This window comes from Phanerochaete carnosa, assembly GCF_000300595.1.
Source record: "Phanerochaete carnosa HHB-10118-sp unplaced genomic scaffold PHACAscaffold_8, whole genome shotgun sequence".
Lineage (NCBI taxonomy): Eukaryota > Fungi > Basidiomycota > Agaricomycetes > Polyporales > Phanerochaetaceae > Phanerochaete > Phanerochaete carnosa.
Genome location: NW_006767635.1, coordinates 1570277 through 1593427, shown reverse-complemented (window position 1 = coordinate 1593427; position 23151 = coordinate 1570277). Strand labels below are relative to the sequence as shown.

At 55.1% G+C, this 23151-nt stretch overlaps 9 protein-coding genes across 9 annotated transcripts; 1 reads left to right on the top strand and 8 right to left on the bottom strand.

Moving 5' to 3' along the window:
* Positions 1-36: 36 nt before the first annotated feature.
* On the bottom strand, positions 37-1479 carry PHACADRAFT_261271 (uncharacterized protein). The gene has a single exon (XM_007398959.1). It carries the CDS (start codon positions 1007-1009, stop codon positions 641-643), a length of 369 nt encoding a protein of 122 aa, XP_007399021.1. The 5' UTR covers positions 1010-1479; the 3' UTR covers positions 37-640.
* A 1470-nt stretch (positions 1480-2949) lies between these two features.
* PHACADRAFT_261268 (uncharacterized protein) lies at positions 2950-4873 on the bottom strand. The gene is made up of 7 exons (XM_007398958.1): positions 4599-4873; positions 4524-4543; positions 4498-4501; positions 4334-4404; positions 4247-4271; positions 3610-4166; positions 2950-3557 (listed from the first exon to the last, which is right to left on the bottom strand). The coding sequence occupies exons 1-7, from the start codon at positions 4602-4604 to the stop codon at positions 3227-3229; spliced, it is 1014 nt and encodes a 337-aa protein (XP_007399020.1). The 5' UTR covers positions 4605-4873; the 3' UTR covers positions 2950-3226.
* Positions 4874-5916: 1043 nt separating this feature from the next.
* On the bottom strand, positions 5917-7444 carry PHACADRAFT_261267 (uncharacterized protein). Its single transcript, XM_007398957.1, has 4 exons — positions 7266-7444; positions 7019-7208; positions 6479-6960; positions 5917-6424 (listed from the first exon to the last, which is right to left on the bottom strand). The coding sequence occupies exons 1-4, from the start codon at positions 7279-7281 to the stop codon at positions 6237-6239; spliced, it is 876 nt and encodes a 291-aa protein (XP_007399019.1). The 5' UTR covers positions 7282-7444; the 3' UTR covers positions 5917-6236.
* Positions 7445-9375: 1931 nt separating this feature from the next.
* On the bottom strand, positions 9376-10647 carry PHACADRAFT_261266 (uncharacterized protein). Its single transcript, XM_007398956.1, has 3 exons — positions 10357-10647; positions 9995-10158; positions 9376-9939 (listed from the first exon to the last, which is right to left on the bottom strand). Exons 1-3 carry the CDS (start codon positions 10576-10578, stop codon positions 9672-9674), a joined length of 654 nt encoding a protein of 217 aa, XP_007399018.1. The 5' UTR covers positions 10579-10647; the 3' UTR covers positions 9376-9671.
* A 954-nt stretch (positions 10648-11601) lies between these two features.
* Positions 11602-13205, bottom strand: PHACADRAFT_261264 (uncharacterized protein). The gene is made up of 9 exons (XM_007398955.1): positions 13049-13205; positions 12906-12991; positions 12709-12845; positions 12621-12651; positions 12512-12568; positions 12238-12457; positions 12135-12184; positions 11920-12076; positions 11602-11855 (listed from the first exon to the last, which is right to left on the bottom strand). The coding sequence occupies exons 1-9, from the start codon at positions 13172-13174 to the stop codon at positions 11706-11708; spliced, it is 1014 nt and encodes a 337-aa protein (XP_007399017.1). The 5' UTR covers positions 13175-13205; the 3' UTR covers positions 11602-11705.
* Positions 13206-15653: 2448 nt separating this feature from the next.
* PHACADRAFT_261263 (uncharacterized protein) lies at positions 15654-16246 on the top strand (the record flags this gene model as incomplete). Its single annotated transcript, XM_007398954.1, has 1 exon — positions 15654-16246. A coding segment is annotated over exon 1 (259 nt), but the record flags the coding sequence as incomplete, so codon positions are not given.
* A 964-nt stretch (positions 16247-17210) lies between these two features.
* PHACADRAFT_164606 (uncharacterized protein) lies at positions 17211-17844 on the bottom strand (the record flags this gene model as incomplete). Its single annotated transcript, XM_007398953.1, has 2 exons — positions 17211-17601; positions 17723-17844. 2 exons carry the CDS (start codon positions 17842-17844, stop codon positions 17211-17213), a joined length of 513 nt encoding a protein of 170 aa, XP_007399015.1.
* Positions 17845-18105: 261 nt separating this feature from the next.
* PHACADRAFT_198720 (uncharacterized protein) lies at positions 18106-20485 on the bottom strand (the record flags this gene model as incomplete). Its single annotated transcript, XM_007398952.1, has 2 exons — positions 18106-19761; positions 19817-20485. The coding sequence occupies 2 exons, from the start codon at positions 20483-20485 to the stop codon at positions 18106-18108; spliced, it is 2325 nt and encodes a 774-aa protein (XP_007399014.1).
* Positions 20486-20704: 219 nt separating this feature from the next.
* PHACADRAFT_149521 (uncharacterized protein) lies at positions 20705-22530 on the bottom strand. Its single transcript, XM_007398951.1, has one exon. The coding sequence runs from the start codon at positions 22312-22314 to the stop codon at positions 21190-21192; it is 1125 nt and encodes a 374-aa protein (XP_007399013.1). The 5' UTR covers positions 22315-22530; the 3' UTR covers positions 20705-21189.
* Between the last annotated feature and the right edge of the window lie 621 nt (positions 22531-23151).

Here is a 23151-nt window from a genome sequence, read left to right as displayed (position 1 = left end):
CTCCTAGTATCTGCTTGGGGAGTTCGAAGTGTCCCTAATGATAGTACATCTCCCGAGTCGTCCTCATTGAACTCGTAACCAACGACAATAAGCAATCTAGCCATAGCGCTAGCTCAGCAGCGCATGGGTGACTTGTGGCCCTGAAGAAAGAATGCTCCGGACGATTGTCTTCGACTGCGCGACCTTAACTGCACGAAGCCACCATACCCAACCGAAACTGTGGGACGCAGGAATATGGGTCTGCTTATTTGTGCAGATGCATGAAGACGATACATAAATGAAGTCAGCAAGGAGAAGAAGTCCGTCGGACACATTGTCACTGCTCAGAATCGGGGCCATGATCAGCCGCGATTAACGTCGTGAGTGAGGGATTGGCGGCTGAATTCTCGAGAAAGATGGCACATCCTTGCTTGCTTCGACCTTGCGAGCCTTGACTCGTCGGAAATCCCGATCCTCGTCAATCCCGGTCCTCGTCTGCGCCTGAATCCCTATCAACGTCAGCACTGCCTCTGGTTCGCTTTTCCAGCTCCTCACCACTGGCGCCCTTCGAACGGCCTGACCGGTTTAAGCGCCTTATTCGTTCTGTCCTTGAGAAGGCCAAGTGGTGTTTGCTGAAGGATGGACATGATACTCCTGATGCTCAGGCTGAGCTGTTCGCCCGCAGCTGACCAGTCCATCGAGATTGGTTTGGCCACCCCTGGCTTGAGGCCCTTGTCCTTGTCCTTGAAGGCGTCCACCAGATCAGAGCACATAAAGTCCAGTCGCAGATGATCTTGCCAACAGTGGGATGAAGGCCGTATGTCTGCTTCGCCAGGTAGTTCGTGGGCATCATTACCGCCAGTCGATGACCGGGTTCGCAGAGGAGCTTCCAGGGCAGGGCGTGCTGTGCCTCCATGAAACCCTGGAAAGTCCGAGCATCGTACCTGCGCTCTCCTTTTTGGTTCAGCTCGCTGTTTTCGTACTCAGAGACAAGAAGGACGAAGAGGGAGAGCCATAGGATCGATTTCATGTCGGGTAAAGGATTGTGGCGAAATATGACGCGGCTCGGATGCATGTATCTGGAGGTGGTAGAGCAGCATCGGCGGCTTCGTTGGGAGCAAAATTGGGGACAGTGTTAGGTCCAATCCCGCTATCTGCGCATGAGGTAGAGGCGCTGCAGGACCCTGCATAATATCCTTGAACATGTCGTCGAAACTTGTCTCCGTAGATGAAGTACTTTGCGGCTCGACAACAGGCATATAGTTGTAACGAGATGTGCGGACCTCTTCCGACATGAAGTATGGCGTCTCCTAGAAGATCCGCGTCATTCCTCAGGTGGTCACAGATGGTCACCGAAAAAAGGCGTACCGTCGGGACGTCATGATGCGCCCCGAGGTCGGACAATTCCTTGGCACATTCCAGATCGATGATCTTGGCGTGTTTTCCCACCACCAGTATGTTACCGTAACTGATATCGCGGTGGAGCCAGTTCGCTAAGTGCGAAACGTGTAGCCCTAATTAAGTTTAGAACCAAAACGAAGCAATGTAGACGCGTAATGACTCACCGAGAAGTACTTATCTGATCAGACGATAGACTTCGAGGAGTGTATCCACCTCTAAGAGGTCCCTTCCCGCATCCTTGTTCACCTAGATGAAATCGAAAGGAGTTGACACGAAAACTTCAGTACGACTGCATTACCACCAGCGCATCATCCGATTCTCAATCGTAAACCCAAACACAAGTCTCCTTCTCACGTCGTCCTGCAGGATGTGGTACAGCGACCATAGCATCTTCCTCTTGTTCTGAAAGGTCGGGTGAGCGAACGGGCGCGATTGTCGCGAGGATAGGTGGAGAGAAACAGTGCAGTGCTTACATCCCGTCTAGTCTCACGACTATCACTCTTCTTGAACTCTCCTGGAACAGCAACCTCCACCCACTGTGCCTTCTCAGTTGGATCGTTCACGGCCTTCGCAGAGGACAAGATAGCATAGCTGTCGGGCCGCGAGGTGTTATGACGGTATAGACATGTCGGGGCTCGTGAGGGATTACACTTGAACTCACAAAGTCTGTTCGTGTCTGGAATTCTCGAGATGTGAAGACATGCGTTTTCGACGGCTTTGGCCAGCTCTGCGAACTTCTTGAACACCTCGTCTTCGCACGAGGGTTTGGGACCGGGTGGCGGTGTCGTCGTGTCGTCGGGATTGGATGAGGAAAGAGCCCAACGACTCGACTGAATCTTTCCGTCACATTCAGCTGCTGCAGGACCGCATCAACGTCGATCTCTGGTCGAATTTTGGGAAGGAGCTGTTCGCGGAAATAGTCTGTGGCTATTACTACGATGACGGACTCGTTAAGGTCTAGACAGACAGCGTCGTAGTATTCTTCAGCACGAGCAGTACCAGGAACGCTCTGTGCTCGCTCGAGAGTCCAAGGAGTCGAGGAGTCGATTCAGACGCGTGAGTAGGGATTGAGAGACTAGTCTGGGCCATACTGGGTCTAAGTGAGGACTGCCGTCCCAGGCGCATCCACTCTTATCTGGTAATTCCGAGACTGTTTCCCAGAAGAATCGTTTCACCGCGTATGAGTGGCAATGACGAGAGAAGAATGGAACGCTTATGGCGGTAGTAGGCAGCTTTGTGGCCAACCAGGCCAACAACCCAGCTGTGGCGAGGAGACGCTCAAATGATCAAATCCAAACCCTAACCCAACTAAACACGGGCCGGGCCTTGCTCAATGTTACGCATTCTCCTGGGTTGTGCTGAGGGCTACTTGAATAAAATCCTTCTGCAGTGTGGTACCAAGCTGTGGAACTCCGTAAATGTTTCCCACCTGTTTGGTAGGGTTCCGTGTATGCCGAGTTTGGCCTTCGTTTGCCGTATTTCCTGGGAAGCATACGTTGTGAGCCTTGAAATGGTCTGTAGTACTCATGGCTTCGCATGCCAAACGTCGTCTTCGTATTCAAAACGTACTTATGCCATTCTTGCTGTGCCTCTTCGTCGCCCGACGCTCAGGTTCCGCATGATGCGGCCCGAGGAAGCGCTGATAGGGCACTGTAGACTCTAGAGCCAGTCCTCAAGACACAGCATTCACTGGTACAACAAGTATACTAGTACAATCCTTCATGCATCTATTTTTAGTTTGATTACATCGGGCATTAAGGGGTACAACCACAAATACACTGTACATCTCTCTTTTCAGTTTCTATGTCCGCCCGAGAACCACAGAAGGAACGTCGTGGCCCGATGCTTAGGCGCGGCCGTCGACCTTGGCGACGTAGGCGACGAGGTCGCAGACACGCTGGGAGTAGCCCCACTCGTTGTCGTACCAGGCGATGAGCTTGACGAAGTTGCTGTTGAGGGCGATGCCGGCGTCGGCATCGAAGATCGCCGAATTTTCGTTGCCGAGGAGGTCGGTGGAGACAACCTTGTCCGTAGTGTAGGAGATGATGCCCTTGTGTGTTGTCTCAGATGCCGTCTTGATGACCTGCTTGATCTCGTCGTAAGAAGCGGACTTTTCAAGACGGACGACAAGGTCAACGACAGAGACGTCGACGGTGGGAACACGGAAAGCAAGACCACTGCAGGGCACATTAGCTGGTGCAGCAATTGAACAAAAACACGAAAACACACGTCAGCTTGCCGTTGAGAGAGGGAATAACCTTGCCGACGGCCTTGGCAGCACCGGTAGAGGACGGAATGATGTTGTTGCCGACGGAACGGCCACCACGCCAATCCTTGTTGGAGGGGCCATCGACGGTCTTCTGGGTGGCGGTGGTAGCGTGAACAGTGGTCATGAGACCCTCGACAATGCCGAAGTTGTCGTTGATGACCTTAGCAAGGGGCGCCAAGCAATTGGTGGTGCAGGACGCGTTGGAGATGACGGTGTACTTGGAGTCGTACGCGTCGAGGTTGACACCGCAGACGAACATGGGGGCATCAGCGGAAGGGGCAGAGATGATGACCTTCTTGGCACCACCCTTCAAGTGGGCAGAGGCCTTCTCGGTTGTGGTGAACACACCAGTCGACTCGACAATATACTCCGCGTTAACAGAACCCCAGGGGATGCTGGAGGGGTCCTTCTCAGCGAAGACGCTGATAGCCTTGCCGTCAACGACGAGCTTGCCGTCCTTGACCTCGACAGAGCCGTTGAAGCGGCCGTGGACGGAGTCGTACTTGAACATGTAAACCTAGAAGCGCACGCGAAAGCGTGTCAGAATAGCTAATTGTGGCCGCCGCTGTAGCGATAACACGTAGATTCTAAACATACCATGTAATCTTTGTCGATGAACGGGCTGAATGAATATTTCAGGCGTCAGAATGCGTCCCTGAGAAGGGGGACTTGAGGGGGACATACTCGTTAATGGCGACGACATTAATATCTTTGTTGAGGAGAGCATTACGAAGGACGATACGGCCGATACGACCTGGGAGAGGGTAAATATGCGACATTCACTGGGTATATGTGCTGCTCACCGAAACTACGCGAATCAGAATCCCCTTCAGTTAGCGTCCCTCTCCTAAAGGCCCATCCGTCGACTGCTTACCCGTTGATTCCTACATTGGCCTGCAAAGCACGATGAGTACTCTGTTGTCGAGAGCGAACTCTGTGGCGCACTCACCGGCATGTTTGTCTGGTAGTGAGTGGGGGATTGGACTGTAAGTTGTGGGGAGTGGGCAGACGGCGGCGACAGTATTTAAGGGTTTTCGTCATCGATTGGATATCGGAGATTCGCTCGAATCAGTCGCGCCTCGGCAGAGATCAGACTCCCTTTTCTGTCCACGCTTCTTCGCAGTTCTTCGCCCGTCCTCGCCTCTCGCTCCGCTCTCTCGCCCTGGCTCGACCACAGCCCGGCCTACGACCGCAGTCCCCGCCCGGCGCCTACATACGTTCTCCTATGGTCCTATCCCTCCCAAAAATCATAGACAATCAGCAAATAATTGCTCTATCTTCTGTGCCGAGTCCATCGCGCCACGCGCCCGCCACGTCGGCCGTCGGTGCGCGGTAAGCATTGCATGAATCATCAGCTTACCCATTCTCTTAGAAATCGTCGAGCTCCCTACTTCAGCTTGCCCCAAGAGTCTCATACAGACGTGCTATTGCTCTCTGCTGTCCTACCCCCCACGCGGATCCTCGGCGAGCCCAAAGAATAGAGCTCGCAGCTACTACTGGTTCGGACAGACTGCTCGCGCACACGAATTTGACAGAATCCACCGAGCGCGCAGGAGGCGGTGGGGGCCGCAGCGGTGGTGACCAATCTGCGTCGCTCTAAAGTAAATTCTACATTACGACAGCATGACTCGAGCTGTCGGCCGACACTTGGAGACGCGCTTGCGCCACGCCACTCTGATACGATTGTGAGGGGTGCCAGGCGTGTCGCCAGAGCGTGCGCGCAATGTACAGCACTCGCGGGCTACTCGCGGCCGGCTCAGCCGCGCGACACGTTTCGCCGCTCTGGAGCAAGTACTGCTTAGAACATTGGAGCATCTTCCACCAATTGTATGAATTATTGCTCGCTTCGTCATATTTATTATCAGCACCCTGAAGGGCTGGAAGGCTTTCGGTCTCACAACGACTTCGCGGCAGCCCTTAGGCCGCCCGATTGGAGCCCTTGCCATGGGCGCGGCGGATGCTACCCGCAGCATGAGGCCTGCCTGGCCTTCCCGTGCCACAGATCCCAGCCGTTCAGCTCTCCACGCAGTCCGCGGGCCGGGGGTGTGTTAGTCTCGAGTTGGTCTCGAGCCAAGCATGCCGATGAACCTACCAAGTTATCGATAGGCCTTTGCAACAGCCGTGCGCAAATCGGAATATTTGCGCGCCACAAGCTTCATGATGCACGATAAGCCTGTGAACGTGTGAGGCGGGCACGTTGGACAAGCACGTTTCGACCACTCGCAAGTTTTCTCAAGCCAACGCCCCACTAGTGATATCCCATAGTATTTGTTGTAATCCAGCTAGCAACGGACTTCAGCATGCCATCGAGTAATTGGGACGCTTTGTCTCCCGTTGCTTGGAGTCAAGCCAACAGTGCTCCAAATCAGCATATGGTGACTGGAGCTACACGTAACAACCCACAGTACGTAGGATAATAATACATGAGTAATAATTATAATACAGTAGTCGTGCGGGTAGAAGACATGAACATGGACAATATAGAGCCATCGTCAAGGCACAATTGCCCAGAGATAGGGGAAGATAGGTGGGTGACCAACAGCATCGAAGGCTGCGGTTGGGTTCGTGGAGGGAAGAAGCTTCATTTCTAGTCCTCGTACTGGCCTTCGTTCTCGTGTTCGTGCTCGTGTTCGTGTTCATAATCAGGTTCGCCCCCGGCCTCCGATGCAGGACGCGAGCCGCCAGAGTAGGCGGAACCGCTGCTCCGCGACGCGTGCGAGCTCGGCTTGGACGCGTAAGGCGGGACGGCCTCGTCGGGTTCGCGCACGACGTAGCCTGGAGGAAGCGTCAGCACCACAGCCTCTGTTCAGGAAGGAAAGGGACACGCACCCTGCGCCTCCGCCCACTTCACCCCTTGGCGTCCGAAGCCGAGACCGGTCTTGTCGCTCGAGAAGCTGCCCGAGCGGGACGCGTCACTACCGGTGTACAGCATGCCCGGGGGCGTCGCGGCCGTGGGGAGCACGTCGCGGCCGGCCTCACGCCACGCGCGCACGCTGCGGTGCCGCTTCGCGCGTTCACGGAAGATGAGCCCGAAGAGGATGTTGAGGCAGCCGACCGCGAAGACGAAGAAGGCCGCGACGAGCATGAGCTCTGGGACGTGGTGCGAGAGCACGGCCGCCCCGAGCAGACACTGAATCACGCCAAGCGCGCCGAGCCCGAAGTCGGGCCCGAGGATGGGGAAGAAGGACGAGAAGAAGACCTCAGGCCAGCCGAACTCGGAGAGGATGCACACGATGACCTGCCAGATGACGAGCAGCCAGTTGAGTATCGCCCAGAAGGCACCCGCGGGTTGGTTAGGCACCGTACTGCCCCTGTAGAAACGTTAGCATAGATGCGGATGACGGCAGGGGGAAGGGGGGGAGCACGCACTCGATGTAGTCGCAGTCATCTACAGAGCAGTCGATCCCAGTCGAGTTGGATGATGTCTCGGTCTTCCCTGCAGCAATGAAGGCATTGACAGCGCGGACATCGTAAACCATAGTAACGATAGTGCTCGCGAACAGGAGGAGGAGCGAGATGATGCTGATCGCACGCACGGCATTCAGCGAGTAGAAGAGGACTGCACGGCCTTCGCGTGAGTAGTACGGTCTGGATAGTGAACTCTACGACAACGTACGATTGCGAGTGTTCATGGCTGTCTTGACCTGCGTGGAGTTCGTGCGCCTGGATTGGAATAAAAGCTACAAAAAGAATGGTGTGCCAGCACCAATGGCAGAAACTTAGAGAGTGGAGGTGGTAAGCAAGAAAGAGAGCGTCGAGCTCTGTCAACCCAGGAGACAGCAGGCAACCGCGCGGACGATGTAGGGTAAAGGATTGGCCATCCTCGCGTGGAGACGGGGAGGCCTTATATCTGAAGTATAGTGTTTCCCAGGCTTTCACCGTCTTATTCGACGTGCAGATTCGCGAGCGTATGCGATGCGTCGCCGTGGCGAGTCCATTGTCGAGAACAAAAGAGTATGGCTAGGGAACAATGGCCGTCGCCTCGTCCGACGTCGCATCGGGCGCGGCCAGGCAATAGGCGCCTACTGCCACGTGCAAACAAAGCCAAAGCGACTGCGTTCGGCAGTAAGCGGCCTTCGTGAATCTGTACATGTCGCATTTTCCCCCCTAATATTATGATGCCTTGTAGTGCTACAGCGAGAAGCTCTATGTATGCTCGAATTTGCCTCTTTTTTTCTTTCTCTCTTTCGGCACAACAACACGCGATAAGCGCCCAAACTCCGTTCGAACTTCGAGCTCCTTCACGGGTAAACCTGGCTCTGTTCATCCCGCACGTCGTAACCGCAATCCCTGCGCTATGTCGTCGCGCGTATCTTGGAATACTGCTCAGAGGCACTTTACTCACACTCTGTCAGTGATGAAGACAGCGAAACCCATAGTATTCCATGCCAGTACGGCGGCACCTCGAGGCTTACATTTTAGATGTGCGAGTGCCATCAAAGCGTTCGCCATCCATGGTCCCTGTTGTTCATCTCGTGTCCTCCTCTTATCAAAAAACTGTCTGACCTTCTCCCCGTTCCGTCCTATCTCGAGTGCACGTCGTGCGTCTTTGGACGTCTGATCACCGACGCGAACCTGCGTGTTTTCAAGACGCACAGGCGGCCACGGCACGACAATCTCGCGAGCGCACTGACGATTGCAGCACGCGTCACGGCTTTCCCTGCACGTCTGCACAAGATCGCACCGGACTGTGTGTGTGCTACGCGCGACCAGGAAGGACTGGGATCGCAAGACAGGTGAGCTCGTCACTGCAGATTATTGGCTCCGGCAGTTTCTGGCCACGACAGCGAACTTGCATGTTCTCCCTGGTCCATGCCCCTCCGAGTCGCGGATAATTAGCGGAAATATGAGATATAATAAACTTGTGCATTCCTCTGGGATCGGTGCGTGTCGATTGCTACACTGCCTAGCCATTCCAGCAAAGCAGCCATGGCCCCATAGCCTACCAGAGGACCTGCCAACAAGTCCTTGACTGAGAGCCTGACTTTGTATGTCCAGTCACTCCAGCGGAAGCTGTGTGCGTCGGGCGAGCCAGTGGCGGCGAAAGTGCATGCGCAGCCTTACACTTCAGCTCCACGTCTTCTGAGCTGGCGGAGGCGCCGTACCCTCACAATGACAGCCCGCTCTCATTTGAGTTAGTCCGACTTCACACGGGACTAGAGGTGATTGCGCACCTTTGCAGTCCACTCCTGGCTACCAAGACTATGTAGCCCCAACTCGCTTGAATGAGGCGGTGGGGCGAAGGGAGGCAGTAGCGACAGTGAACGTGCCGAGTAGGTGGGCAGCCCGAGACTGTCTGATGCGCCAGGAGTGCGTAGCGCGGTGTCGTCGTGAGCGGGGCTAAGCCCCAGCCGGCACCGTCGTCGTCACCGCCGCAGTCGTCGTGGGAGCCATTGAAAAGTGCGGGATTTGCTCGCTGTACTGTCTCGCACTGCTTGATGAGGTGGCCCAGTGTCTGATTGAAGGTGGTGGCAGGTAGTGGCAAACAAGAAGCGGGATGAGCGCTACGATGGATATTTCTAAGCTGCTGCGTACCTCAAATATGGAGCGCACAATGGGTACGCTAAAATCACTTCGACGAAGCTGATGAATGCACTCCGAAGACGACAGGGTCTGAACGACTGAGCGGTCAAGGGTCTGCGGGGTCCCATAACTTATAATTAAATCACTGTTCCTTTCAAGAGGCTTCAGGGTCGTGTCGATCGATGAGGCCAGTTGTGCATCATGATTCGAATTCTGCTGAAGTCCCTAGCAAATCGTAAAAAGAGCGGATGGCTTTCTGTAAGCGCATGCTGCGATTGATTCTTCTGTACAGACGCAGCTGCTACGTAAAGGTCGAATGTGGATTGTAAGAAGGTGGAAATTCGAAGCAAAGCGTGGACGGGTTGTCGTATCTGGGACATCCGCGCGTGGGCGCGTAGTGTACATGAAAGTGCCGCATATCAGACAGGGGGGATTACCGCTGTTGTGTTGTTCCAATGCTAGACCGGACGTCGACGAGCACATATCTCTAATCCTCCTCTCACGGGAGAGCGACCCCTTGCTTCTTGTACCATGACCTTAGCCACTCCTCTGCGTCCGTGTATTCAACCTTCCCCGACTTTAGCAAAGGATCGATCTTGTTCAATGCCTCGGTCTCCGTTAAGCTCTCGCCGAATTCGTCATGCGACATTTTGCCATAGTTTTGAATCTTCTCGCATGTCGCTTGCACCTTGTGCACGCCAAGGGCTGCAGAGGACCCCTTCAAGAAGTGCCCGAGGCTCTCGAGTTTTAACAGATCTTTGGCTTGGCTGCAGCTCGAGCATCAACAAAAACAAAGAGTACAAGGAAACGGAGGGAACGCACAATGCTTCATCCATTTCCTCAAAAGTATTGCTCGCCTGGTCGAAGAACTGCGACACCATCTCCGATGAGAACTCTCGCTGGTCGTCCTCATCTAGCTCGAGGATCTGCTGGAAGATTTCCATGTTTATGATGTTCGACTTGTCACCCTCTACTGGCACCGTAGACTGCGCCGATGCAGGGGAGAGGTCATAAGCACGGCAAGGGAATTGATCGCACAGGTCGAGGGTGTGTCGAGAGCAATGATGGCAACGGGGTATGGTACAATCGCATCGGGGTGTGCGTTGCGGGGATAGATTAAGAAAATCGGGTACACTAGTTAGCGCATAAGGGCTAACGATCTCAGACGCATCGCGGGCACATACCTCGTTCTCAAACTCGTCGCTATCTTCAGAATGTGCAGACGGGGCCTCCGATACCGCTCGTTTCGCCGCTGGCGAGGCCGGGGGCGATGCAACGACGGAGGGTTTACTTGACGTCGACGCAGGCAGCTTTGTATCTGAGACCCTGCCATTCGCGCTCGTAGGCAGCGACTGCACAGGCTTTGGGGTATCTTCGCTCCTGCGCGGTGAAGAGACTCTCGACATATGAACCTGCGTCCGAGGCGGTAAAGGGACAGATGTCGATGGATAAGGAGATGGGAGAGGGTGATACGGGACGATTATAATTGGGGGTGGCAGTGAGCAGGACGGACGGCCGAGTGACGATCAAAAGGGCGGATTATTCGTGAATTGACTGATAATCTGTGCCGGGCCCAGAGGCTCGGCCCTCTCCGTCGTTTCCACCCAGCTCCCCCCAGCTCCCCTCGCCGGGCGCAACACCACAGCCGAGACCATTCACCGCTCGACCGCCAACCGCTCAATATTCAATACGAACGGCTACAAGCATAGCATCGCCGTCATGTTGTTGGAAATCGCGCGAGAGTCTCTGCACATGATGCAAGGTTTGTCCGCATAAGGCAATCCTGCCGCCCGCCGGTATCCTCGATATGTTGCGCGCGCATCTGGCTCTGTTTACTACCGAACGCGGGTCCCTCACGGCCCTATGTTTTGAACGCCTACTCCCACAGCCAAGGCCTGCCGGTGCTCTGGGGTTTCATATCCTGCGGCAATTTGTAGTTCAGGACTCAGGAGGCCACGTTGTCACTGCACCCTCGTTCGTAATCTTCACGCTCGTATCACCACGACCGTGTTCGCAGCTCCCACAACGCGTTATGTACGGCTCCATAGATGTAGCGAAAGCTGGTCCCACAGTGAGCGGTACGCTCGCAATCTGGAGTCAATCATCGCTACCTGCTCGTGCCAACCTAAGGTCCGAGGAGCCGTTCGTCGCGTTGTACAATCACCCGCCAACAACCATCTAAATTCAGAAACGAACCACCTCCGGTAGACACGGTTTCCCTCTGTCTTCGGTGTACGACTTGACGTGTTTAATTCATGCGTTACAGTTTCCAGGTGACCGGCTCGTCTATCACCGCAGACGGGATGCTAATTTCGCGGTTGTGGCAGAACTAAGTACTCTCTGTCGATGTCCAGAATCAGGCACGCCCGTCGTATACCCACTTCGCAGGTGGCTATGATTAGTAACATGGCGCTGAGCCGTAGTGCCTCCTAGAAATTAACTTCGCATATGTCTCATTTTACTCCACAGCGGCATTACAAGCGAATATGTTTTGACTTAGTAGATATGGCAGGTTCAGTAAGTCTCACCCGTCTTACAGCGGAACCGTGTCTTGCATGACCAGCTTGATCCGCGTAGAGTCGTAGCGGTCGCCTAGCTTGACGTTCTCGCAGAGCTTGCGGATCTGCTGTATGTCCTCGTCTGCCAGCTTGAGGTCAAGGGCTCCGAGATTCTCCTCGAGGTACTGCAGTGAAACAGTCAAACAGTCAGGAGACAGCAGGAGTCTTGATAGCGTAGTCCGAGCTGACCTTGATTTTCCTCGTACCCGGGATAGGGATGATGTCGTCGCCCTGTGCGAGCAGCCACGCGAGTGCGACCTGACCGGGCGTCGCATTGTACTTCTTGCCGATCGCACCGACCGTGTCGACGAGCTCTAGGATCCTCGGGAAGTTCTCCTTCGAGAACCTGTCAAATTCGGTGTCAACTGACAATCGGCAGTGTCTGGGGCTAGGGAAAATCCTACCTGGGCACAGTGAGCCTAAAGTCGCCAGGCTCGAAGTCGTCAGGCGATTTCTGGCACGCGGTGAGCCCTGTGAGTCTAGTAATAGCGCTTCCAACCCACTCACGTATTGGCCGGTCAGGAGACCTCTGCCGAGCGGCGAGTACGCGACGACGGCGATGCCCAGTTCTCGCGCGGTACTCAGAATGCCAGTCTGCGCGCTCTCGATGTCAATCTCGAAGAGCGAGTATTCCACCTGGATCGCCGAGATAGGGTGCACGGCGTGTGCACGGCGGATGTCATTGGCAGTACACTCCGAGAGCCCAAGGTAGCGGACTTTGCCAGCCCTGATTTTCGCTGATCAGCATCCGGGGCTAGTGGATCAAGCTGCCGCGACGCACTGAACAAGCTCGGCCATTGCCCCGACAGTCTTCTCGATAGGAACAGTCGGGTCAGGGCTTAGTATCTGGCGTGAGTACACTAATCACTATTGCTGACGAAAGAGCTTACCGGTGAAGATAATACAAGTCCACGCAGTTCACTAGAAAGACGGGTCAGTCTGCTACAAAAGATGTTATGATCTGTCCAGGAGACTCACCTCCTAAGCGATCTAAGGATTTCTCGATGCACTGTTTCACGTATTCAGGCTCGCCATTGACAAGTCTCTGAGGATTTCCCGTGATGCCAAACTTGGTAGCAAGGAAGATCTCATCACGCTTCCCGGTCCTCTTGAACCTGGACAAGCAGAACCATTAGTCTGTGTCTAATCTAGTCCCGCATCAGATTATACTATACCATTTGCTTAACAACACCTCGGAATCTCCGTAGGCGTTCGAAGTGTCCCAGTTGGTGCAGCCTCTGGCATAGAGCGCGTCCAACATCTGCAAATACCGGTGTCAGCTCCATGATGCATGCCACATAGAACCCCTAGCACCAACCTCGAGGCGCTCCTCGTCGGGCTGGATGCTGCCATAGAATGCGGCGATGCCCATTGCTCCATAGCCAATGGCGGTCACATCGTCGTTGCCGATCTTGCGAGTCTTGGACGAAGGTGTAGCTGGCATCTTGCAGTCTCTTGAACGTGTAAAAGCCGACGACGGGAGTGGCGAGCTTGCCCAGCAACTATTTGTACCTCGGCGTAGAGCCTACACTTGCTGACGAATACAGCCCAGCGCGTGAATATTTAACCCCTAAGGCATGTGTGACGTCGGTGCGAGGGGACGTGCTACTAGCGATTTCTAGACTTCCGTCGGAAAAGGCATTCCTGATGTACGGCAATAGCAGTAGAAGAATCCCTCGGACATGTGCCTACCGAATCATTTATGTGTAATACTATCTGCGTTTCTGCAAGGTTCCATGAGGTGTTTGTCGCTGAACGCTTTTCGGTACCGTGTGTGAGCCGTTCATAGTATGCTCGAAGTATAGACAAGGCGATCTGCTTCCGTATCACATCGAGCAATGATAACCTTAGACGCACTATTACTTCCGAGCCGTGCGGAAAACACTCAGCCGTAGCGGCCAAAAGTGGTCTTCCAGACATGGAAGTAAATCCTGCATTTGCGAAGGTATGATAGGTGGTTTTATGTCTGAGATTCGGCACGTGTCCGCCTGGGCTGAGGACATACGCATTGTACTAATAATTGAAATGTACTGGAACTTGAAGGCAAGTCAGATACGACCGGCTTTAGAGCAATGTCAGGTTTGACGCACCTCGAGCCACGTTTCACGCGAAGTTCAAAGTATACTCTGACTTTCGACCCAGACGGCGGTCACAGACTACAGGGACTTAAACCCGCCGCCTGAGGGTCCCTGTCATGGACCACAGAGGGACTCGCCGGTGTGTGACTGATACTGCGGGTGGGCCAAAATTTTCGACCCTGCGGCGTACCATCATTGGGAAGCCGTCAAAGACTGACCAGCCGCTGCTGCACTCTGGCGACTATCACAAGTCGCCGGGCTACCGCGGTTGTCGCCACTAGCTGTGCAGGGTCAGTCGCACTCGCCACTGTTCAGGTCGAAAGAGTACCGATGTACACTTCCTCGTCGTCAAGCGATGTTTCCGGAAGTCTAGTCAAGGGGATACGATGCGCCCCGGGTTGGACCAGTGAGCGAACATCGACCTGCTGTGATTCAGGAGTTCACACTGGTATCGATCTATCACAGGTGCTTATACTCATAAGTTCTTCTTGATACCACATATAGCTAACGGAGGTATCAACTCACCCACTTACAATCCCGTCTACAGCTTGCTTCGACGTCAAGGTCGCTAGCTACCCATATTCTGGAAGATCAAACTGCCAACCGAAAGGGGCGCGCACTACGAGAATAACGTGAGGGCAGTGTTGGTGAGATACGACGATCCACTGTCCTGCTACATGAAGGAAGGTATAGCAGATGGCGTCAAGTGCGACAGTGTGCGCTCCGAGTACGGGCTCGGAGGTGAAGGCGGGTAAATATGCCTAGCACGAGCTCATCGAGGCCGTCAAGTTTTTGGCGTGCTGCTGGGAAAATTATCTGAATTGTGGTGCTACGCGGGAGACGTTCGAGGGTTCAACGGGGTAACTTGCAAGGGCAAGCATGGAAGGTTGAGAGCTACGTCAGGGTGCACGCACAGGCAAGTCTAGAAGGTTTGACAATACCATGCGTGACCTCAGGTACGCCTAATGAGCACCACAAACGATAGCCCGTACTGGCCATCCTCGGAATCGATATGGTCAGTTGAGGAATCGTGGCCTTATGCGGCCCAGAGGTTTGACAGGGTCGTGTGTCCGAACGTAACTGCAGAGGTGCGCCCATTCGCTGCACGCCCTAAAATAGACCAGAGTGCCAGAATTCATCTAGTTCCTTTCTGCATTCATCAGCCCCGGTAATTCCGGCATCGTTCCGGTACGTTGGAGTCAGAACTTTAAGAACTTGAATCGGTCCGGCCATGCTGCTAACAGACCGTATGAGGGACCGTACAGCACGCATAATAAACAAATCTCCGGGCTTTTAGGCTTACCGAAAACACGCGAACGTTGTGCTGCATTGCCGGGTCGGTGGACAAAACTGCGATCTACGCCACAACTGTGCTCTTGTACTCAGGCATAGCCTCAGCAAGGATCCTCGGCGACAGTTGGCGCCCAGGCAACTATCAGGGTCCAAGTGACCCGTAGAGGCCACGCGCACAAAGCACTGCAGATGAGGTATAAGAGGGATTACATAGGGCACGAAGGGAACCCACTTCAAACACCCCATACCGCTGTTCACATTCCACCTTACCGGATGACCCCGAACAAGATGTTCAAGACCAAGCGGAGGTCTACCGGAGATGTAATGCAGCTCATGCAGCCCATCAAGGCACAACTGCGGTTTGAAGTCAGCTCGATGAAGGTGAAGGTAGCAGCGCCACTCGACCTGGTCTGGGATATTATTGAGAAGAACGATGAACTGGAATGGCAAGTTGATTGTGCATACGGCCGTGTACGCAATTCTCACCGCGCGTCTCTGTTGCATAGGAACCCTTTCTTGTGAGTATTGCCACCGCCACTAGTCGGATAGATGACTTACGGAGACTTGTAGGCGCGTATACACGCTCATCAAGCGGGCTGGGCATCCTGTGCTGACGCCTTTCGCCGATGGGCGTTGGACGCCAGATGCTCATTCAAACGACAAAATATTCAAGATGTACGACTCGGAACGCATATGCAAGACAACGCATGAGCTGCCGTTGTGGGAGAAAGGCGTAAAGTGCTATGCCGAGTCTGTGCACAGGGTCAGACAAATCATTGACACGGGCGGGGATGAGCAGACTGAGTACGAGCTCACTGAGTCGTTCTTCACTACACAAGAGTGCTGGACGAAGGACATGAACCCTGGGGTGATGGAGAAGGGCGCGCGAGAGTTTGCGGCGGCGCTCAAGAAGCAGGCAGAGGAATTGGTGAGGTAACATTGGCTAGCCCCGCTGAGGGGATGTCGGACTACTGTCAAGGACTTTGCCTGTCAGGAATGACATCCAGATACAGCTAAATTATGTCTCCAAGCCATATGTCAAAATATCTTTGTATCACCTTGAGTTTCGCTGGATGTACTTGTATTTCGGGAATCCGTCTCGCCAAGGCAGATGCTGTTGGTCATGACCATTCTGTAATCCGTGAGACGTTATATAGACGGTGACGATGGTGCGCCATACCTTACTTATCCAGATCATCCGTCTTCTAGTGTGAAGACATGCGACTCGGAGGTTTGGTTCAGTGGTTGAAAGACGCCATTACTGACAATGCTGAGCCGCAGGACCGGACAGTTAGATCTTTGGCGGTGCCATTCTTAATACACGCTCCGCCGGAGATTGTTGCACCGCTACTCGGAGATTGCATGTCTTCAACATGGTACGCTCCTGAGCACAAAGGCATGTCACAGCGAGCTGACCGCAAATGCTCTAGGGACCCATTCGTGTCAGTACTGACCTAATGGCCAGCCAGACGCCTGTACTCACAAACATAGCAGATGCATACATCAGCTTCTGGAGCAAGAAGGCTACGAGCTGCCCACCCCGAGCCGCCCATACAGCGAAGAACACCCAGACTACTGGCTGCCGCCCTGGCCCTGGCCCGCACGCGGTCAAAAGATGGTCTGCAGTATGCTATACAAGCTATGGCAGGACGGCAGGGATGGTCATTGCCTCGCGAGGTGCTTGCACCAGCTGAAGCGACGTCCGACACAGGTCAGCGCGGACATCACGGAGTACGAGCTCATTCTGGAGCTGCACGCGACGGACCGCGGCTGGGACGATTACTTGCGGCCATATGTCGTACAGCAAAGCGCGCTTATGTTGGGGCAGCGGCTGAAAGAGGCAGCCCAGCAGCGAGCAGAGGATATGAGGAGAAACCTACCTTCGATCGTTGTACATTCAGCAGACTAGATGGCATGCAAAGTACGCAGAGTGACCTACAGATGAACGTCCGGAGGTGACTATCATCATCATTGATTTTAGGGAAAACCCTGCGGCTCGTAGTTGCGATTCCATGGTGACACATAGGGTAGTCTGGGGTATCTTTCACGAATGAGTTGTTCTGAGCGTAAAACAATCGAACTGGTTCATAAAACCAGAGGAACAGCAGCTCAAGCGTGACTGAGACTCTCTGCTCGTGCCTTCAACCCATCCGCCATCGCCTGGAAGCCGAGCTTCAGCTTCCCACTTACGAACCACCTGACAAGGTACGCAATGGGGCCGTTGAAGACCTCGATCGTTTCGTACTTGGTTTTCCCGTCCCCGAGCACGGTTAGCCACTGCCAGCGCTCCGTGGTCATAAGCCACGCAGGCATGCGGTTCGTCCACGCGACGCGGTGTGCGGCGTGGTCTACGAGCGAGACGCGCAGGCGCGTCGAGCCCGGGAACATTTGAGGTTCCATGGACGGCGGGAGGTGCACCTTCAAGGTAAGCAGCGAGCCTTCTGAGGCTGCCTGATCTGGGACAGGCCGTTCATTGGCGTCGACGACGGTTTGGGTGCGACTGAGGGTGGGATGAGGTGCGCCACGGCTGACAAGGAGCATGTGCTGGATACGTACACGAACGCGTTCCTACAGCACACTTCAGCGTTCGCAGTAGCATAGAGAAAAATGTTGGGGCGCACCACTCCGAATATGCAGGGAAGTCGAGCAATACTTCCCATACTTTCTCGACGGGCGCGTCGATGACGGAGGACGCAATTACGGCTAGCACCGCACCTTCAGCGCGCGGTGGAAGGTCAGACATTCTTGGGTATGATTTTCAAATGTTCAGATCCAACAGACAAAAGTCGACGAGTGCCGAGAACACGCTGTTGAGAAGTGCAAAGTGGATTGCTAGTGGTGGTAGTTCAGGTGCAAGCGCGAGCTCAATGGAATATAAGCGCCGTCTTCTAACCTCTGAAGTGTAAACTGTGCAGAGTTCAACCGAGAGATTAGACTACATGTACAGGGTATACCATTACGTATATAACTTGCGAACCAAGTGGCGAAAGTCACCGTAGAGATTCTAGAAGAAATCGTCCCACTCGTCCCACTCCTGACTGACCAACGGCCTAAGCATCTGTAGCTTCTCCGGGCTCATCCGCGGCTTCGGCGTCGCCTTGCGCCGGTGTGCCAGCTCCTCGAGTGTTGCAGGCGGCGTGTGCAGCAGTATGTGATCTGCGTCGCCCGCCTCACTCGCGTTATCAACAAGCTCCGGTGGCGACGACATTGGCTCGGACGCGGGCACAGGCTCCGGCACGACGACGCTGGTGTTGAATGGTGTATGCGTGAAATCTGTCGATTCTACGATGGGCTCCGCGTTGGAGCTGTCGTTTGCATCTGGCGCGGCGATGTCCGAGGATTCAGCTATGTTCTCGTCTGCGTCGGGGTCTGGCTCCTCAATGACGATCGACACAGAGTCGGAGTGCGCCGGGAACAGCTGCGCTGAGCTTCCGTTGTTGGACATCTCGACCACGACGTGCTCGCCGAGCTTCTCTTCCTCCTCCTCCTCCTCCTCCTCCACGCTTGCAGGCCGCTCCGCGTCGTTAAGGATGACGTCCGCAGGCTCGGCGTTCCCGGGCTGGCCTGCGCCTATCCGCTCAGCAAAGTCGTTGGACGGTATGTGTTCGACGTCCATCTTCTCGATGTGTTGAGGCATGTGAATGACTTCAGCGTCTTGAACTGAGGGTTCGGAAGGCTGCTGAGATGCGCCGTCGACGAGGTCGACGTCTTTCATCTCGGCGGCTGACTCGTCGGGGAGCGGCTCCTCTGCGGCGACGTCGACATCTTGAGGCTCGGACGGCACACTTGCGTCGAGTTGCATCTCCTCAACGAGCGAGTCGAAAGGTTGTGATGGCCGAACATCAGCAGCAGGTTCAGCGGGAATCTCGGACGTCTCCATCTCATCCATCACCTCATCCATCGGCATCCCCTCCTGCATCCCCTCCTCCAGTCCTTTCTGCTTCTCCACAAATGCCCTCCAAATCTGCTTCTTCATCTTCTCGATACGCTCTGCCTCGCGCTCGACCTTGCGCACCAGCTCGCGGCGGCACTGGCGCACCCGCTCGTCGCCACCGCTCAACACGTCGTCGAGCCGCGTGAGCACGCGACTGAGCTCCTCCTCGTACGCATGCACGGATACGTTCGTGGGCGTGAACGCGAGCGACGCAACGGCGCCCGTCTCGCCTGCTTCGTCGTCCGGTGCGCAATCCGTGCCCCCGCTGCCTGCCGTGGGCACCGCAAAGTGTGTGCCATGTAGCGTGTAGTCGAGCGTTGGCGGGAGCACGAAGCCCGCCCGGAGCCGTTCGAACGTGTCTGCGAGCGCGGCAATGGACTCGAGGGCTGTGCGCCGTCGGTGGCGAGCCCGCCAGAAGGCTTGGATCTTCGCCGCTGCCTCAGTCTCCTTGGCGCCGTATCGGCGGGGAGGCGGCGTATGTGTAGTCTGCTGCTGGGTGTGGGGTTGCGTCTGAGGCTGAGCGGGGGATGACTGTGGCGAAGAGATGTGGATGCGTTGACCATGTGTTTGCGGTTCGGCCCTTGGTGGACGCGATGACGCACGTTCGGTGCGCGTGGCGGGCGGGACAGGGGTCTTGCCCTGCGATCGCTGTGCTTGAGGCGTAGTAGGATGCGGTGAGCGATTGCGGTCACCCGGAGACATCGTACGAGCTCTGCGCGAGGCATTCTGAGGCGCATATAATTAGTATAAAAGTCAGAAGCGATAATGACGAGCGACTTACCACCTCGGGCTGCAGAGAACGGGAGGGGCGGAGACCGAGCAGCTCCTCCAGAGGGAAGAACGCTGGGGTAGTTTGCGCAGAGGATTGCCTGAAATACTCTTCTTCCTCTCGGCGACGTCTCTCTTCCTCTCTCCTGCGCTGGCGCTCCTCCTCCTCGAGCATGATCCTGCGCCTCCTCTCCTCTTCCAACAACCTCCTCTTCCTCTCCTCCTCCAGCACCCTAGTCCGCTGCCTTTCCATCTCTCGCTCGCGCTCGATAGCCTCTATGCGCCGCCGCTGCTCGCGCCTCTGCTGCTCCATGCGCTGGCGCTCTTGAATTAACGCATGCTGTTCTTGAGGTGTGAGGTACGAGTGCCCAGGGTACGCGGAGTAGCCACTGCGGGCTGTGCGGGAGCTGGGACCAAGGCCGTAGTCATATTCGTCGTCGTTGTCGTCGTCGAGATACGAGTCGTAGGAAGGGTTTCCAAAGGTCTGTCGAGCGAGACGAGCGCGAGCGGCGCGGGTCCGGGCCTCCTCTTGCTCGCGGAGGGCCTGCTCGTACTGTCTGCGAGCGGCTGCTTCCTCCGCAAGGGTCTGGAGGTACTGCCGGTCGTTGCGGGAGTGGTAGGGCGTGCCGTAGGCGTACTGCGGCATGCTGATGGGTTCGTAGTTGAATGTGGAGGGATACATGGTGGTGAAAGCGTGTTCAAGGTGCTGCAGTGTCAGCGCCAAAGCGCCGAGCGCAGCGGTATATGTACGTGATCGTCGTGCAAGGCATTTTCGAGACTCTTCGTCGCGGCGGTGGTGCTGGGACGGTTCGAGAGTGTGCGAGGCTGGTACCCGTTTTTCCCGAAATTTCGCAGATTGACATCATCGCGCAGGGCCACGTGACCGCCGCAAAGCCGGCTCCCGACTCCCGAGGAGTCCCGACGGCCTCCGACGTCCGCAGAACGATCTGGCAATCTCTAGGTGTATGAGCTGGTCTATCAACTTAAAACTTAGTACGATACGGTGAAGAGTCATCAAAAGTGCTAGAGATCCCCATGTGACCTGCAGTCATGCTACAGTCCCTACTTTACGTAGGCTAGGTTATGTCTCCGACTCATCGTTCCATTCCACTACATCCACAGCACCTAATGCTTTGAGCTCTAGTATCTCGGAGCGTGATTGTTCAGTGAGACCTATGCTCCAAAGGATACTCAGCCTGTGCAAGGGCACTCGCAGCTCTCTGCGACGCAACAACGTGGCATGAAGGCGCTGCGCCAGCGTACGCCCTTCGTTGCTCCTGTCTTCGTTACCAAAAATGTTGACAGGCATGTCCCACCGCACCCCGGCCACCGTCAAGCACCGGAGGGCAGGTAAGCGCATCACGGGTTTGTACTCCGGGGCATCGCTCAGACGCATAGGCTCCGCCAGGTGAACGTCGGGCTGCACGAACAGCTCAGTTTGAAAAGCCCCGATGTGCGCTCGCTGTAGTCGTTGTTGAGGGCCTCCGCATCACGTAGGACGGGCCAAGTCTCGAACACAAGGGTTTTGTCGGGAACCCAGCGCGCCGAGCTGTACAGGCGGAGCGACTTAAACTGTCGCTCTTCACCATCGGTGCTTCGGCGGACGCCAGACGCGAATGCGTCAAAGATGCGCGGAAGAGCGTCGACAGTCTCTGGGACGACGTCCACAAAGTGGGCGTCAAAGTGCACAGCTGCGCTGGATGGGAAACCAAGCCGGTAGAGTAGTATGGCAATGCCGATGCCGGCGTTGTCGCCTGAGAGATGGAGATACCTAAGACGCGGCAGGGTGACGAGTCTTCGAGAAGAAGACGAGCTGTTAGAGCTTATCTCTGCGATTTCTTCGCCGAGGGGCATGACGCAGGAGATCAACTCGAGTTCAGTGAAAGCCGGGAGGCCTGAAAGTAAGTCGGCCCATTCTCCAACTGTTCCACGACTCCTGCCGATTTTGAGATGAGTCAGCCGCGGTAGAACAATAGTCTTGACGAAGTCGATACTAGCGACGGAGAGCTTTAGCTTCTCGAGAATGAGCGGTGTGTCCGGGGATACTGTACAAATATCGAGAGGAGGATTCGCGAATGGGAAGTGGCTGGTAGAGACAATGAGCACCCGGATACGCGGAATATTCTCAAAAACGAGGCGAAGAGCTTTCTCAGAATAGGGATGGTCGTGATGGTAAATACTGAGAGGCACCTCTCCGGAGCGTCTCAAGAACTCGGTAGTGCGATCCTCACGTCGCACGTCGATGTGGCTCCAGAGTCTTGGTGACACGAGCGCGATAACCCTCCAGTGGCGGCATACGTGTGCGACTGTGAGCCACGTAAACGGGCCCAATACAGCAGTCTCGTCGGGAAAGCACTGGTAATATTCCTTACGAATACCGTCAGCGCAGTGGAGGAACACCTCGGACAAGATTTCGTCGGGGAGCTCAAGTAAAGGGGATCTGGTGTAGTTGCGGGTTTCATGTGGTGCGGCATTCTGCTCCATAGCAGATCCGATGAGTATCGCTGCCATCTAGTGGGATATAGGCTGGTCAAATGTTGAATGAATGGGAAGGACCTGTCGGCACAACGCGTCAGTCTCCAGTGTCTCGTTGCGAGAATGCTCACTGATTTGCGCAGAGTGCTACGTATCAGCGTATCAATCTTCGATAAGCAAGATACCCAAGGATCTAGTCAGAGAGGCTTGATGTCCGGAAGATCGCGACGAGCACAAGTAGTTTCTATGGTGGATAGATAGCCATGGTTCAATGTCTCGGCACAGGGGACGATCGGCCGAGGTACCGGTGATGGCTGGTCACAGGGAGTGACTCAAACGATGGAGGGACACCGGACACTCGGACGATGAAACACGACACAGCGACATAGGAGAGATATCACGGTTCTTCGTCCGGTCATCAAGACCGCATAAGACAAGAGAGGCTTCATCTGCGCAGTAGAACATCTCATAATGAATAAAACTAAAAAGTGCTAAGAAATTGCGATATGTAGCACCCCTCCCAAAAAAACTGGCTGTCTTGTACCTACCAAGAACGCACCCCGCGTGGCTCCAGGTGTGCTTGAGCAAAACGTGAGACAGCGGAAATATGCCAGATGCTAAGCGCACTATGCATTATTCTACCGTAGCATTGCTCACAGCTACAGGAATGCTTTCAAGAGAAGAAACACCGTGACTGGAGAGGTGCTCAAGGACAACTCAGGATGAACTTCAGGGGAAGGCGATGGAGAAGTTAGTGGAGGGTCCGGGAGGACGACTCTGAGGCCGGCCGTATCACCTGGCCCAGTGACTCTACGTGAGTTCCCCATTTCGCTTCGCGCAAGGTGCCGTCTAATCGGTACCGCTCCGTCACGA

Coding starts and splice junctions, on each gene's coding strand:
- PHACADRAFT_261268 (XM_007398958.1), bottom strand. Junction 4,272..4,333: donor AATGTCGTCGCCATTAACGA/GTATGTCCCCCT, acceptor ATATTCATTCAG/CCCGTTCATCGACAAAGATT. Junction 4,167..4,246: donor TCATCGACAAAGATTACATG/GTATGTTTAGAA, acceptor GTGCGCTTCTAG/GTTTACATGTTCAAGTACGA.
- PHACADRAFT_261264 (XM_007398955.1), bottom strand. CDS start 13,174: ATGCCAGCTACACCTTCGTCCAAGACTCGCAAGATCGGCAACGACGAT. Junction 12,992..13,048: donor CCGACGAGGAGCGCCTCGAG/GTTGGTGCTAGG, acceptor CGGTATTTGCAG/ATGTTGGACGCGCTCTATGC. Junction 12,185..12,237: donor GTCTCCTGACCGGCCAATAC/GTGAGTGGGTTG, acceptor ACCGCGTGCCAG/AAATCGCCTGACGACTTCGA.
- PHACADRAFT_261267 (XM_007398957.1), bottom strand. Junction 6,961..7,018: donor GATGACTGCGACTACATCGA/GTGCGTGCTCCC, acceptor ACGTTTCTACAG/GGGCAGTACGGTGCCTAACC. Junction 6,425..6,478: donor GAAGTGGGCGGAGGCGCAGG/GTGCGTGTCCCT, acceptor CGCTTCCTCCAG/GCTACGTCGTGCGCGAACCC.
- PHACADRAFT_149521 (XM_007398951.1), bottom strand. CDS start 22,314: ATGGCAGCGATACTCATCGGATCTGCTATGGAGCAGAATGCCGCACCA.
- PHACADRAFT_261271 (XM_007398959.1), bottom strand. CDS start 1,009: ATGAAATCGATCCTATGGCTCTCCCTCTTCGTCCTTCTTGTCTCTGAG.
- PHACADRAFT_261266 (XM_007398956.1), bottom strand. CDS start 10,578: ATGTCGAGAGTCTCTTCACCGCGCAGGAGCGAAGATACCCCAAAGCCT. Junction 10,159..10,356: donor GCGACGAGTTTGAGAACGAG/GTATGTGCCCGC, acceptor GCATCGGCGCAG/TCTACGGTGCCAGTAGAGGG. Junction 9,940..9,994: donor GAGGAAATGGATGAAGCATT/GTGCGTTCCCTC, acceptor CTCGAGCTGCAG/CCAAGCCAAAGATCTGTTAA.